The following is a 15,983-nucleotide window of genomic DNA, read 5'->3' as shown; positions in this document are numbered from 1 at the left end:
TTGAAATTCATACGTTTGGTTTCTGTTGAAAAAGCTGCAGTGCTTTTTAGTTTATCCTTAAAACTTTAAAAATATCCAATTTAAATGATGTAGTTTTTTATGATAATTAACTTCTGATGTGTTTAACTATATATTAAAATAATTTTCTTAATTTGTGAATAGAATAGTTTGAGCATTTTTATTTTGGGTTCTTAGTGATTTGAATGACCACATTATCTAAATAATAGACCAAATAATCTAAACATTCTCATAGGCACTAGTTTTGTAATGTTGTATTATTGAATAGTTTTATTTTTAAATTTAGATTCTTGAAGACTTGGACGAACAAATTTATATTATTACCCTAGAGGAAGAGGCACTCCAGAGACGACTAAATGGTATGTGGGTATTATATATTTAGATAATAATTAAAAATTATTTAATTCAAAAAAACAAATAATTGAAAGGAACAATAATAAATCTTTCAGTGTCTTGTGCTGTGGCAAGAGGTCAAGACTTAACAGTAACATGTGAACTTCCCAGAGGAAGAAAGGTTTGCCTAAGACTAGAGGCATTCTGGTAAAGTCATAGTCTTTCCCCCTAACTGAAGTTAGCTCCAATCTAGCAAGGCCAGTTCAGTTCCGAGACATCGGCCAATAAGGGAGTAGGTATACCTCTATTACAGAGTCTTGATAGATTTTAAGCATTATCACTCTGAGTAACTTAGGTTTTGCAGATTTATATGTTGTCTTACTGTCTGTAATATCCCTACTTCATTTCCCTCTTCTTAAAATCTTTAAGGTAAAAAGTAGTTTCTTTATCACTAAGGTGCCAAATTTGACTAAGTTTTCCTTCGCAACTCTTTCGTTATTTGGGAGTGCTGTAACCAAGTAAGTATGTCAAAGATTTTAACGTTTAATTTTTAATTACTAGTCATTTTTTATATAGATAAATAAAAAAATTTTTTTACTTATGTCTCACCCTGCACTCTTCTCTTACATAGTACTTAAAAAATGTTTGAAAAAAATCCCCCAACCAAGATCAGAATATGAATAGCTAACTGTATTTCAAAATTGTAATTCAGGAGTAGCTATAAAAATAGGTTACTTTAAGTATGAAATATTTTAAAAATAGGAAGAAATATATCTACTTTCTTAAATTACAATGGGTGAATTAAATCATCAACACAAAAGTGTTGATAATATTTATAGCTCTGTTCTTAGGTCAAAGAATTTCAGATTGTATCTGTTCTAGAGAATTATTGTCAGTGACAATATGCACTGTGTACAGATAAACTTTTAGACTGGAGTTATACATATCTTTTGACTTAGTTATCTAGTGCTGCTAAAACAGAAGTACCACAAGTGGATGGCTTTAACAACCAGAAGTTTATTTTCTCACAGTTTAGGAGGCTAGAAGTCCGAATTCAGGGTGCCAGCTCCAGTGGAAGACTCTCTCTCTCTATCAGCTCTGGGGGAAGGTCCTTGTCATCAGTCTTCCCCTGGTCAAGGAACCTCTCAGCGTGGGGACCCCAGGTCCAAAGGACGAGGTGTGTTCCCAGCACTTCTTTCTTGGTGATATGAGGTCCCCATGTCTCTCTGCTTGCTTCTCTCTTTTACATCTCTAAAGAGATTGACTCAAAATACCACCTAATCTTGTAGATTGAGTCCTGCCTGATTAACATAACTGCCGCTAATCCCACGTCATTAACATCACAGAGGTAGGATGTACAACACATAGGAAAATCACATCAGATGACAAAATGGTGAACATTCACACAATATTGGGAATTCTGGCCTAGCCAAATTGACATACGTTTTTGGGGGACACGATTCAATCTGTGACATCTTTCATTCTTGTAAATTGGTTAAAGCAGCTTTAATATTTAAGTCCATTTAATTTCAGAATTATAAACTATAACCAATACTGTCAGCTTTATAACACTTCATTAAACTAGTAAATATGTAACAACTTTGTTGTATTTGGATAATTGTGCTATTAGGTAATAAACATGCCTGAATTAGAAAGAATTAATATCAAGCTGTTTGTGGTATAGGATTATGTTTCAGCCTGAAGTATTTGCTATTTATATTTTATAAATCAGGAGTTAATATCCAGGAAGTGTAAAATAGAGTACTCCATGAACTAAGGAATTTGAAGTAAACCTAATCAACAAAAACAAAAACATAGCCTTTTCTCACCTTTCCCTTCCTTACTGGGAAAAAAAAAAAAAAAAATCCTTCCAAAATCTTTGTAACTCCTTTAGGCTCCTCAAATTTAAGTGGGTCATTATATCTGAAGTTGAAAAGGAAATACTTACTAAGAGGCGAAATCTATGACAAAAGAAGTCAAGCTAAATTAAACAAAGCACCCCAGCTAGTATAGAAATGTTAGCAGGGTTTGTATTTGGAGAGGATTAAGAATGATATGATAGCTAATGCTAAATATAATTTTATTTTATACCATTTTCGTAGTCACTGTTTGTGACTGTTGTGTTTGATAGATCGTCTTTAAAATATTTTAGGTGAAACTCCTTAATGATATGTTAGGGTAATTATTATGATTTTGCTGTTTGCTGTTGCTTAGCCATTGTGGACTACTTCAGGTGGGCAATAATAGGCTAGAGAATTTGTGTTATGATGTATCATAAATGGCTCTATGGAGGAAAAATCGATATTTTACTAACATACATTAAGAATGGCAAGCTTTAGTAGAGTATGTTTATCAATCTGTGCCAGGGTGGTTTATATTTTGATTTCCTTTTTTTTAAAGAAAGTATAGTTAGTAGGAAGTTAGTAATATTAACCATCCCCATGGATTTTATTTAATCTAGTATTATCTCAAATATAATTTATTGTTATTTTATATTTTAAGTTATAAAAAACAATGTATAAACAAAAAAAGTAGAGTTTAGTTTTTTAACTCTGAGCTATTAAAAGGAATTGCAGAATGAGAGTAAATTATCTTTTCGGAAAATATAAAAGACAGTCCTGACTTGTCACTAGAATTCTTGGTGATAGAATATTAAAATCCTGGGGTTTTGCTAATGAAATGTAGAGTGAGCTTTTCTTAAAGTGTGTTGGGATGTGTGATGCGTATTACAGTCATCTTTGGGGCACCTCTGTGGTTTGCTCTGTGCTCAGCTTTACAGTTATCTGAAAAAACATGATACTTAAACAATATCATGAATTGCTGTATTGTGGAAAGAACACTGTTTTAAGAAGGGTAGTATGACTTATTGTAATAGTTATTATATTATTGGAGTTGGATTTTCATGCCCAATTTTTAAAATATCGGTATAATTTTATGATAGAGTGCATGAGTATGACCTCTCCATTGTTACTATTTGATACTTGATGATACTAGAGGCTTAAAATGTTTGGGAGGTTTTGATCTTGTTAATATTATTATTGCTTCATAAAATATGTTAGTAAAATAAAGCTAAACTGTATACTATTATGATGTTAATCAATATCCTAAAGACACCATCCTGTTATTAGTTTACTCTCTAAACACCAGACTGTGCAGGTAAATTAAGACTAAGTCTCAAATCCATAGACTAGTTAACTGAAGAAAAAAAAAAAAGGATAAGAATTTTAAAAGTTTTATCCAGCACTGAAACACTTGAAAAAAAAGAAATAGAAGGGAAGGAGTTCTGTGTGTTCTAGAGACAGGAGGAGCCCTAAGACTCCCACTCTTTCCTGTCCTTCAACACACAGCCTCACCTCCACTTGGACTCTCTTCCCCATATGTTTCTGCACATCCTAATCCAAGACCCCCTTTCCCAACTTTTCCCAGCTCCTGAAACTTTCTACTGGTAACATTTGGAGTTGAGAGTTTACCCATCAGTAAAACCTCTATATCCTCAACCTTCACCTTTTTGCTCCAAGAAACTTAGCTCTCTCCAGCACCCATTGCTTTCCCTGGAACCCTGTCATGTGGTGGCTCTGTTCTTGCCCGCATTAGCAGTAACTAACATTTTTGCATAATCTGAAAATCAGGCATCCCACTCTCCAACTACCACCTGTTGTTTTTTTTAGCTCACTTCCTCTAGTACTTCATCTTCTAAAGTTCTTCCATATGGAGATTTAACACGCCATTTATTTATCCTAATAACTTTTTGTTACTGTTTTTTCTCATTTCTCTCATACCCTCACTTCCTAACACAGATTAAATTCCCGGGCTATCATTATAATCAGTCCCTTGCATATACTCTTGACTCCTTTTTCTCTCTCTCACGTTTTTGTACTCATGTCTGGCAAAACTCCAACCTTGACTATATCCAACTTTTCATGTTCTCTGACTCACACCTGTTCAGGTGATTGACTGTACTGCATGGTCTTACTTTAAATTTATGACCACTATCTTAAATTTACTTTCCATTCTCCTAGGCGAATATTTTATATCTTCTCTTTCCTCAAACTTTCTTCACCACTCCCCCTCTCAATTGATAACATTGTTTCCTATTTTTTTTGAGAAAAGAGAAGCGATAGTAACAGAAGTTTCGCAAGCCTTTCCTTCATATATACTCACCTACCTGCAACTTCTCCCACATATGCTACCTTTTCTCCTGATTCTGTGGATGCATTTTTTGTGCTCCTGACGAAGATTAGCCCTTCACTGTTCCATTGGATTCCATCTCTTCTCACCTCTTCAAGGACAGTCAACTCTAGCAACTGGAAACAACTCTAGCAATTCTACCCTCTGTCTCGCATAATCGGTTTTTCCCCAACTGGATCATTTCCATCAACATGACACATACTGTAATTCTTTTCCAGTGTAGGTTGGTAGGTAGGTAGAAAAAAAAGATATATCTCTCTAGCTTTTAACCTCATTTCTTTGTTCTTTATAGGAACACTTCTCACAAAAGTTGTTTATAATCACTGATTTCAGTTCTGTGCTTCATGTTTTGTTTTGAACTCATACTTGCCTCCTGTCTTAGGCTGGGTTCTTTAAGAAGCAGAACCAGTACAGCATATAAATATATGTATAGAGAGATTTATATCAAGGAAATGGCTCTCATAGTTGTAGAGGCTGGAAACTCCCAAGTCCGTGGGTCAGGCTGGAGGCTTCTCTTGACTCATGTAGCTATAGTGGCTGGTGAACCCAAGATTGGCAGGTCGGATAACAGGCCTCTGACTCACAGGCTGCAGAGGCTGACAAATTCCAAGATCGGCAGGTAAGAGGGCAGGCTGCTGGTTCACAGGCAGCGGAGGCCGATAAATCCCAAGATCGGCAGGTAAGCTGTTAGCTCAAGCCCCAAGATCCGGAGGCCAGACGAACAGGAGCCAGCTGCAGGATCCAGAGTGAGCAAAAGCTAGTGAGCTTTGCCAGAAAGTCCACCTATATTGGATGAAGGCCACACCCCCACTCCGTTTCAACAAATCTCAGCATGGAGGTGATTACATTGTATCAGATCTCATTATGGAGGTGATTACATCATTACATAGATGTCAAACTACATCATAACTGCCAGACCACTAAGAATCATGGCTCAGCCAAGTTGACGCACCGTCTTAACCATCACACCTCCATTACACTACCCAAATGCTACTGTCAAGTTGGCAAATGACTTCACAACTCTCATCTTACATTGCTTCTTCTTTGAAGTATTTTTTATTCCACTCTCTTGTTCCTTTTGTTTAATGGATTGCTTTTTCTTAATCTACTTTTCTGATTTTTCTTTGTGTTAATAACTTCTTCAGACTGCAGTGCCTCATGCGTCAAGTCCTTAAGCCTCTTCTCTATTGACACTCACTCTCTTGGTTATCTCATCCGGTCTCATGGCCTTAAATACCATCTATGTGCTGTTGACTCCAGACTTATAGATCCAACTGTCTAGTAGACATTTTCCTTTGGGTGTCTAATAGGTATCTTAAACATATTATGTCCAAAATCAAACTCAAGATCTTACTCCTAAGTTCTGCTTCTGTTATAGTCTACCCGTGTCTGGCAAATCCTTGCAGTGTCTTTCTGTTAATTCCCACATGGATTCCATCAGCAAATCCTATTGGCTCTAGCTTCAGAATATATCTAGAATCTGACCACTTCTTCCCCCTCTGCTGATTTCACCCTGGATTCATGAACAGTCACCTCTGGATTAGATTCTTGCAGTAGTTTCCTCACTGGCCTCCGTGCATCTATCCTTGCCCTTGCAAGTTGGAGACAGCCTTTGAAAATCTAAGTCAGATCTTGTCACTTATTTTCTCAAACTCCTCCAGTGGCTTCTATTTCAATCTGAATAAAAGCCAAAGTCCTTAAAATGACCCCCATCCTCACCTCCATGCACCGCTCTGACTTCATCTCTTGTGACTTTTCATTGCAGTCTGGCAAAGTGCTGTTCTTCCAACTCATCCAGTACCCTCCCACCTCAGGGCATTTGTACTTTTTCCTTAGGCCTCATGTCTTTCTGGTCTTTACTTAAAGGTTATCTTCTCTGTGAGGCTTTCCCACATTGTTGGAGCTAGCCTTGTGACATTGATTTAAAATTGCTAAGCCTCACCATCACCGTGGCACTCCTTTCCCCCGTTTCCTGCTTTATTTTATCCTGTTGCACTTTTCTGCTGTCTGACATACTATTTTATTTTTCACATATTGCCTATCTCTTTACACCAGAGAAAACTCCTCAGGTGTAAGGATATTTGTTAGTTTTCTTCTTTTCTGTATGCTCAGTCCTATAATATTGCCAGACTTACGGTGGATACTTAGTAAATATTTGTTGCATGAGAAAATTAATAGATGAAAAATGCGTGAGGGAGAGTTGTCATTTTACTGTAGAGGTGAAGAAGGAAGGAGAAGTAAAATTTGGTGACGAGGTAAAAGATAGAATCACATGGAGAGAGTATTTACGAAGGCCCATAATAGAGACCTCTGAAGATAAGCCAAGATTGAGGGAACAGGAGGACCATGCAGACTAGGATGTTAGTGATAAAGCAGAAATAAGGCGATTTACACACACACACACACACACACACACACACACACACCCGCCCATTGTTATGGCCATGAAATAATAACACTCAAGATCCATTTCTACTTCAAGACCCCTGAAAAGTAGCCTAACAGAAAATCTCATTACATTAATTGGGGTAGAAAATCTTTGTAATTCCTTCCCAGGATTAAGAAGCTACATATATCATTAACATGTTTAAATGTTTAAATAATGCAACAGCATTAATTGCAATAATTAGCTTTCGTGTTTTTATAGCCTATGGGTGTACTGGGTAACTTTAGAAGTAACATAATGAATAGAAATTATTTTTGTTGTTTAAGTTCAAAACCTTCACAGTTCTTTTAATGTAATTTATTTTAAAATACTGTAGCCTTTGAACATAATAATTCAACTCTGTTAGACACTATTTTCACCTTGATAATAAGTTAGGTTTTTTTAAATATATATAATGTCTTTACTTTTTTTAATAACTGGGAGAAATAAATGAAAAAAAAAATGCTTTTTATGTCTAAACAACCCACTCGTCTGTCAATTTGTCATACTGTGGTGGCTTGCATGTTGCTGTGATGCTGGAAGCTATGCCACTGGTATTTCAGATACCAGCAGGGTCACCCATGGTGGACAGGTTTAGTGGAGCTTCCAGACTAAGATCGACTAGGAAGAAGGACCTGGTGGTCTATTTCTGAAAAAATTGGCCAGTGAGAACCTTATGAATAGCAGGGGAACACTGGTATAGTGCCGGAAGATGAGCCGTTTAGGTTGGAAGGCACTCAAAATACAACTGCGGAGTAGCTACCTCCTCAAAGTAGAGTCGACTTGATGACATGGATGGAGTCAAGCTTTCGAGACCTTCATTTGCTGAGGTGGCATGATTCAAAATGAGAAGAAACAGCTGCAAACATCCATATAATAGAACATGGAATGTACAAAGTATGACTCTAAGAAAATTGGAAGTTGTCAAAAATGAAATGGACCAAATGAAGATCAATATCCTAGGCATTAGTGAGCTGAAATGGACTGGTATTGCCCATTTTGAATCAATCATATGGTCTACTGTGCCGGGAAAGACAAATTGAAGAGAAATGGTGTCGCATTCATCGTCAAAGAAAACATTTCAAAATCTATCCTGAAATTCAGCGCTATCAGTGATAGGATATGAGTCGGAATCAATGGCACGGATACGGGTACACGGAAGACCAGTTACTACTACTGTTATTCAGATTTATGCACCAACCACTAATGCCAAAGATAAGGACATTGAAGATTATTACCAACTTCTGAAGTCTGAAATTGATCAAATATGCAATCAAGATGCATTGATAATTAGTGGTAACTGGAATGCGAAAGTTGTAAACAAAGAAGGATCGTTAGTTGGAAAATATGGCCTTGGTGATAGAAATGATGCTGGAGATTGCATCATAGAATTTTGGAAGACCAATGACTTATTCATTGCAAACGCTTTTTTCATCAACATAAACGGTGACTATACACGTGGACCTTACCAGATGGAAAACACAGAACTCAAATCAGTTACATCTGTGGAAAGAGACAATGAAGAAGCTCAATATCATCAGCCAGAACAAGGCCAGGGTCTGACTGTGGAACAGACCACCAATTGGCTCATATGCAAGTTCAAGATGAAGGTTATGACAAGTCCACGAGAGTCAAAATACTACCTTCAGTATATCTCACCTGAATTTAGAGACCGTCTCAAGAGTAGATTTTACACGTTGAACACGAGTGACCAAAGGCCAGACAAATTGCGGAATGACATCAAGGACGTCATACATGAAGAAAGCAAGAGATCATTAAAAAGACAGGAAAGAAAGAAAAGACCAAAATGGATGTGAGTAGAAACTCTGAAACTTACTCTTGAATACCCAGTAGCTAAATCGAATGGAAGAAATGAGGTAAAAGAGCTGAACAGAAGATTTCAAAGGGCAGCTCAAGAAGACAAAGCAAAGTATTATAATGATATGCGCAAAGACCTGGAGTTAGAAAACCAGAAGAAAGAACACACTCGGCATTTCTCCAGCTGAAAGAACTGAAAAAAAAATTCAAGCCTTGAATTGCAATATTGAAGGATTCTATGGGGAAAATATTAAACGATGCAGGAAGCATCAAAAGAAGATGGAAGGAATACGCAGTCACTGTACCAAAAAGAATAGGTTGACGCTCAGCCATTTCAGTACATAGCGTATGATCAAGAACTGATGGTACTAAAGGAAGAAGTCCAAGCTACGCTGAAGGGAGTGGCAAAAAACAAGGCTCCAGGAATTGACAGAGTACCAATTGAGATGTTTCAACAAAGGAGTGCTCTCTTGTCTACGTCAAAAAATGTGGATGACAGCCCCTGGCCAACTAACTGGAAGAGATCCATATTTGTGCCCATTTCAAAGAAAGGTGATCCAGCAGAAAGTGGAGATTATTGGAACAGTATCATTAATATCATATGAAAGTAAAATTTTGCTGAAGATCATTCAAAAGCGGTTGCAGCAGTACGTCGACAGGGAACTGCCAGAAGTTCAAGCCGGATTCAGAAGAGGATGTGGAACTAGGGGTATCATTGCTGATTGTCAGATGGATCTTGGCTAAATGCTGAGGATACCAGAAAGATACTTACCTGTGTTTTATTGACTATACAAAGGTATTTGACTGTGTGGATCATAGCAAATTATGGGTAATTTTGTGAAGAATAGGAATTCCTGAACACTTAATTGTGCTCATGAGAAACCTGTACATAGACCAAGAGACAGTCGTTCAAACAGAACACGGGGATACTGTGTAGTTTAAAGTCTGGAAAGGTGTGCGTTAGGGCTGTATCCTTTCATTATACTTATTCAGTCTATATGCTGAGCAAATAATCATACTTACTCAATCTGTATGCTGAGTAAATAATCCGAGAAGCTGGACTACATGAAGAAGAACTCAGCATCAGAATTGGAGGAATACTCATTAACAGCCTGTGATATGCAGATGATACAACCTTGCTTGCTGAAAGCTAGGAGGACTTGAAGCACTTACTGATGAAGATCAAAGACCACAGCCTTCAGTATGGATTGCATCTCAACATAAAGAAAACAAACATCCTGACAACTAGACCAATAAGCAACATCATGATAAATGCAGAAAGATTGAAGTTGTTAAGGATTTCATTTTACTCGGATCCACAATCAACACTCATGGAAGCAGCTGTCAAGAAATCGAATGACATATTGCATCAGGTGTATCTGCTGCAAAAGATTTCTTTAAAGTGTTAAAAAGCAAAGATGTCACTTTGAGGAATAAGGTGCGCCTGACCCAAACTGTGATATTTTCATATGCATGTGAAAGCTGGACAATGAATAAGGAAGACGGAAGAAGAATTGATGCCTTTGAATTATGGTGTTGGCGAAGAATACTGAATATACCATAGATGGCCAGAAAAATGAACAAATCTGTCTTGGAAGAAGTACAATCAGAATCCTCCTTAGAAGCAAGGATCACGAGACTTCATCTCTCGTACTAGAGAAGGACATCATGCTTGTTAAAGTAAAGGGTCACCGAAAAAGAGGAATACTGTCAATGAGATGGATTGACACAGTGGCTGCAGCAGTGGCCTCAAACATAGCAATGATTGTGAGGATGGTGCAGGACCAAGCAGTGTTTCGTTCTGTTTTACATAGGGTCGCTATGAGTCGGAACTGACTCCATAGCACCTAACAACAACAATATATATGAACATCTACACACTTTATTTATTAAAGCTGTGTGTTTGTCTTTTTTACTGCGGTAAAAGATATGTAATAAAACATTTGCCATTTTAACCATTTTTGCATGTATATTTAACTGACACTAATTACATTCTCCGTGTTGTGCAACCATTGCCACTGTTTCCAAATTTTTTCATCACCCTTAACAGAAACTCAATGCCCTTAAGCAATAACTCCCCATATCCTCCTCCCTCCCACCCCTGGTATCCACTAATAAACTTTATTTTCTAAGCATTTGCCTATTCTAGATATTTTGTATACATGGGATCATACAGTATTTATCCTGTTTTAATTGACTTTTTTCACTCAGCATAATGTTTTCAAGGTTCATCTGTGTTTTAGCATGCACCAGGATTTTATTTCTCTTTATGGCTGAGTAATATTCTGCTGTATGTATATACCACGTTTAGTTTATCCATTCATCTGTTGATAGACATCTGGATTGTTTTCATCTTTTGGCTATTGTGAATAGTACTGCAGTAAATATTGGTGCACAAATATCTGTTTGAGTCTGTGCATTCAAGTCTTTTGGGTATATACCTAGAAGTGGAATTGCTTGGTCAAGTGGTAATTCTATGTTTAATTTTTTGAAGAATAGTTTATTACTTTTGGTAGCTCTATTCCTTTCATGCTTAATTCTAATCTTTTTTAAATAGCCTTTTCCATTGAAGTTTGTATTCTTTATTGTTAAGTGCACAGGAGATGTAATTATTTTATTTTTTGTGAGTGTCAGATTGATATACAAATCATGAAAAATTAAGGGATTGAAAAAAACAATACATACGACCTTTTCATGATGCTTAGCTGTAAGAAGCAGTTAGTGTCATCATCATTTCTTAAATCTTGTTATTTAAAACTAAATTGAGTTTGCCAGGAAATTTTATGAAGATGCCCAGTTTTAGATGGTGTTTGTGGCTGTGTTAGAGTAATAGCATCCCGTCAGCAGCATTTCCCATCGTTGTAGGCAAGAGTTGCTAATTTGGTCATTATTTATCTGACATCTTTCATGCAACATGCTTAATTATATAAGGACGCTTATGTCAGATTTTATCTTATGTCCCTGAGATTGCTTTCATCTTGACTTTCTGTCGGTGTTCATTTGGATTTATCAGTGGTCATTCTGAGAATGTTCTTTACTATATTGATTAATGAAGTGAAAATATCTCAAATTTATCAAATTCTAGGCCACTCTGAAAAATGTCTTGGTTTCATCGGACAGCCTGAAAAGGATCATATACCAGATTTCATCAAGAGAATACATAGCAAGTGTTGTTGACAGTGAATGACCCCTTCTTTGACTGTGGTAGAAAAAAGTAATTAGTAATGTCTTGATTTCCTGAGTTAATAAAAAAGAATACAAATTCTACTGAATAATACTAATTAAATAGTTTCTTCTTAATAAGATACCAAAATTTGGGTCCAAAGGACTCAAACAGTTAGTGAAAGACACCCTATTACAATTTATTTAGCATCTTGGGCCATTTAATCACGTTCATGACAATAAAATGTGATCCAAACAAATTATTGTTGCAAGATGAAATGACATTACTGCAAGAGATACAGAATAATATATCAATAGATGAGGAATTATTTATAATAACAGACTTTATAATAATAACTATAGAATAATATAACAACTGTCCTATACTCTATGAAATTTACAGAGAGAAAGAAACTTCTTTATACAGATGATCCTAATCCATTTCATACAAAATGAATTTAATGTACATGAGTTACTTTTCAGCTATAGCCTATATGGTGATGGTATTATCAATAGTAGCATATGTAGATAAAACGTGTTCAAAGATGATCTTAGTATCTAGCTTAAGATCTGTCACTAGCTTATATCCAAAGTAGAGAACAAAAGCCAAGCCATTACTTTAATTGTATATAGCTTTGTACAGTATTCCTAAAGCTGATGGTTTAGTATTTTTCATCTTGCAATCATTAATAATGAAAATCTATTTGCCTTTTCACGATTGATTGTATTGGATATCAAAATTCTCATACTGCTGGGTTCATATTTAGCCATAGTTTTGTGAATATGTCTGAAGTAAATAGAAACTTCTATTTTAATAAATAACAGCATTGCAAATGGGATGGAAATAGAAATATAATTTTTGAATTTATAGATTGTTTGTCTCTCCTATAGATAATAACCAGTGTTTGTCTCTGCTGTAATTGATGCATTAAAGATTTGAATGTCCAGGTTTCATTTTTGAAATGCGTTTTGGAGTCTACCTAGTCAGCAGTGATTCTATAATATACAGTAAATATTGTTTTCTTAGGGAAATGAAGACTTTTTTTCTATATGAATTATTATGAATGAATCTCAAGTTTTAAAAACAAAATTGTTTGTCTAAGTAATTAGAAATAATTAAGAATATCTGAGTGACCTCACATTTTTAGCAATAAAGGTCACTTTGGTCAGACTTAAAGTAGTAACTATAATCAGTTTTTTAAACACTTTGGTAGCAGACTTTTTAATCAAATTTTTTTTGTTATATGCTAAGTTAAAAAGGTAAATGAAAAATAATCAGTTTATACTAGAGGTGTCTATTTCCAAATAGTATTCATTGTGAGACTAAGTTTAGGAAATTGAATTGTTTAGGGTACTAATTGTTTAGGGAGAATTTTATTGCTTCCATTTATTCCAATTGTTTATATATCTAGTTGGAGATTTATATACCTACACCTTACTTATCAACTCTCTCATTATCTGACATTTTGCATTTATGACAATAGTAAAAAATCTACCATCCTACTATTTTTTGTATTAACGAGGTGTTGGGCATGGCAGCATTGGCTGCAGAGCATCTGCTCCCTTGAGGAGGGTCTCTGGCTGGCCTCCGGGAAGGTGGGCCATGCTGCCAGGTGCCCTCTGCTCCCACCTGCTGATGGGGGCCTCCTCGTCCAGCCTCCTTCGTGGCCACAGCTTCCGGACAGATGTGCAGGCAGGGCCAAGCCAGCAGGCGCCTTCTGGCTTCCTAGCTCCTATGTGGCTTGAGGCCCTGCAGCTCAAAATTGCTGGGGTGGGAAGGGAGGAAAGAAAGAGACATCAGAGAGGGTGTTTGAAAGAAATGCATCTGAGTTTAATAACATCCTAAAGTGAGCTGAACTGGGCCTGAAGCCTCTGCCTCACTGGGGCTGAGTGCCTGGCCAGGCTCCCAGTGCCCTTGCGGGAAGCCCTGAGCCTCATGACTTCATCAGGCCCCAGGATCATTAACGCAGGGCTACTGGAGCCCCGGAGGTGGCTCTGCCAGGGAAGCTCTGACTTAGCACAGGAGGAAGGTGAAATGGTTGATCTGTGAGCCCTCCAGTCACACAGCCTGGCTTTATCCAGCTGTGTTTCCTCCAAACCTTCTTCTCCCCAGAGGAATAATCCATAATGGGACTTGTCACAGTGGTGTGAGCACATCAGTAAATTTTAGCTGTTACTATTTCTATGATCATATTTTCTAAATTAAAAAAATCGGACAAATGGATGGTCCGAAAACAAAAAAAAACAAATCCTCCATTTTCGCATAACACCGGTAACAACCTGGACTTTGGAAACTAACCATGTCGAGAAGTAAGCAGTGGGTTTATTTGTTTAAAAAAAAACTACGTTATATATTTTAAATTAAATAATTTCTTCTCTTTCACTTACGAATATCAGTTAAGTCTGTCTTATATGTTAAGAAAAAAGGTATAAGAACAGTTTATTGAAGAAATGCTAGACTTTGGGAAATTCTATTATCTTGGAAGCAAAATATTTTCAATACCACACTAGTTTTTCAGCTTAAGAATAAAGCCGGGAAAAATTGCCTTCAGCTATTAGTTTTCCTGAATCCAAAGAGATGGGTGGGGCAGGATCAAAAATACTTATTTGATCAAAGTTATTGGCTCTGAAGGTATTCTTACCTATGTAAGAAAGATGAAAGGTGTTGTTTTTATTGCAGCTAGTTACAGTGTAATTTTGAACTAATTGGTGTTGAACTGCCAGTCACCTAGGGGGAATGCAAATAGATACTCTTACACTTTCCTTTGAGGTAGTGAAGTCTTCGTCCGGGCTGGAAGGAAAACAGAATAATACCGTTAAATTGACCTTAAATGAGCTGCTTTGTGGTTTTCTTGGAGAATCCCTTTTTATTTTTCATGACTAGTCCAAACAGGTTTTGTCTACCAATTTGGCTTATTGACTAGACAATGCTGACATTGAACATTTTAGATTCATTTTAAAATAATGATTATACAGTTCTTCAGGATAGTTTGATGATTTTTTCGGTACAGCTTAAATTTACACAACATTCCGGTATTTATTTGCAATGTATCACGGTTCTTTACAGTAACCATCTCTTTCTTCTGGTCATTTATAATGAAACATTCTGCCCAAAATCTCACTTAGGTAATGAATGTTACTACATAATAAAGAATGGTAATGTCTTTTAATTTTATGTGTTATTTCAGATAAATCTAGCCATCTAATAAAAGCATGATTCGTTTGAGAACAGTTACTAAGAATATATTCTTGATTTTTGTGTACAAGTCAAACCAAACAAAAAAACCAGACCCACTGACGTCAAGTCAATTCCAACTCATAGTAACCATATAGGACAGGGTAGAACTGCCCCATAGAATTTCCAAAGCTGAAAATCTGTACAGAAGAAGACTGCCACGTCTTTCTTCCACGGAGCAGCTGGTGGGTTCAAACTACTGACCTTTTGGTTAGCAGCCAAGCGCTTTTAACCACTCTGCCACTAGGGCTCCTTGTATGCAAGCCGGTCAATATTTAATTACTTGTTGTGTGCCTATAGGGTTACTGTGAATCGGAATTGACTCGATGGCAACAAGTTTGTTGTGTGCCTAGCATTGTGTTACCTAAAAGTAAAATCACACACAGCATTTCAGAAATATCACTTTAGTTATTTTCCTTTGAAAAAATCATACATTAAGTGGTCTAGACATTTATATTGGGCTTTGTAGATATCATATCCACAAAGTTTGACATAAAAAAAATTTGTCTTTTCACTTAATTTCAAATTGGCAGCCAGAATAGTATCTATTCTAACATCCATTCTCTTTCAAAATTCTGAATACTCATCAGATCATTTTTTTCTAGCATTGAACGCTTACTGGAATAATACTTCTTTAGAAGTATGAGGAAAGAAATGTAGTTTGGAATTGTTTTTCTAATTAATCAGATATATATTTTAAAAGAGCATTAACTATAGATTCACATCATATAATTTTTAAGAATTGGGATAAAAAGTAAAATACAACCCCAAAAGATAAGCTAGATAACTGGGATCTTCTAAAAA

The 15,983-nt window shown here is 36.3% G+C and overlaps 1 protein-coding gene across 1 annotated transcript in view; it reads left to right on the top strand.

Moving 5' to 3' along the window:
• Nucleotides 1-15,983, top strand: part of LMBR1 (limb development membrane protein 1) — a 243,155-nt gene that overhangs the window by 146,091 nt on the left and 81,081 nt on the right. Inside the window, 1 exon segment of the mRNA XM_023727978.1 lies at nucleotides 305-377. Coding sequence (XP_023583746.1) covers nucleotides 305-377 — 73 coding nt within the window.

Source organism: Trichechus manatus, unplaced genomic scaffold (genome assembly GCF_000243295.1).
Source record: "Trichechus manatus latirostris isolate Lorelei unplaced genomic scaffold, TriManLat1.0 scaffold00020, whole genome shotgun sequence".
Classification (NCBI taxonomy): Eukaryota; Metazoa; Chordata; class Mammalia; order Sirenia; family Trichechidae; genus Trichechus; species Trichechus manatus.
The sequence above is the reverse complement of the archived record's forward strand: the minus strand, read 5'-3'. Positions and strand labels throughout refer to the sequence as shown.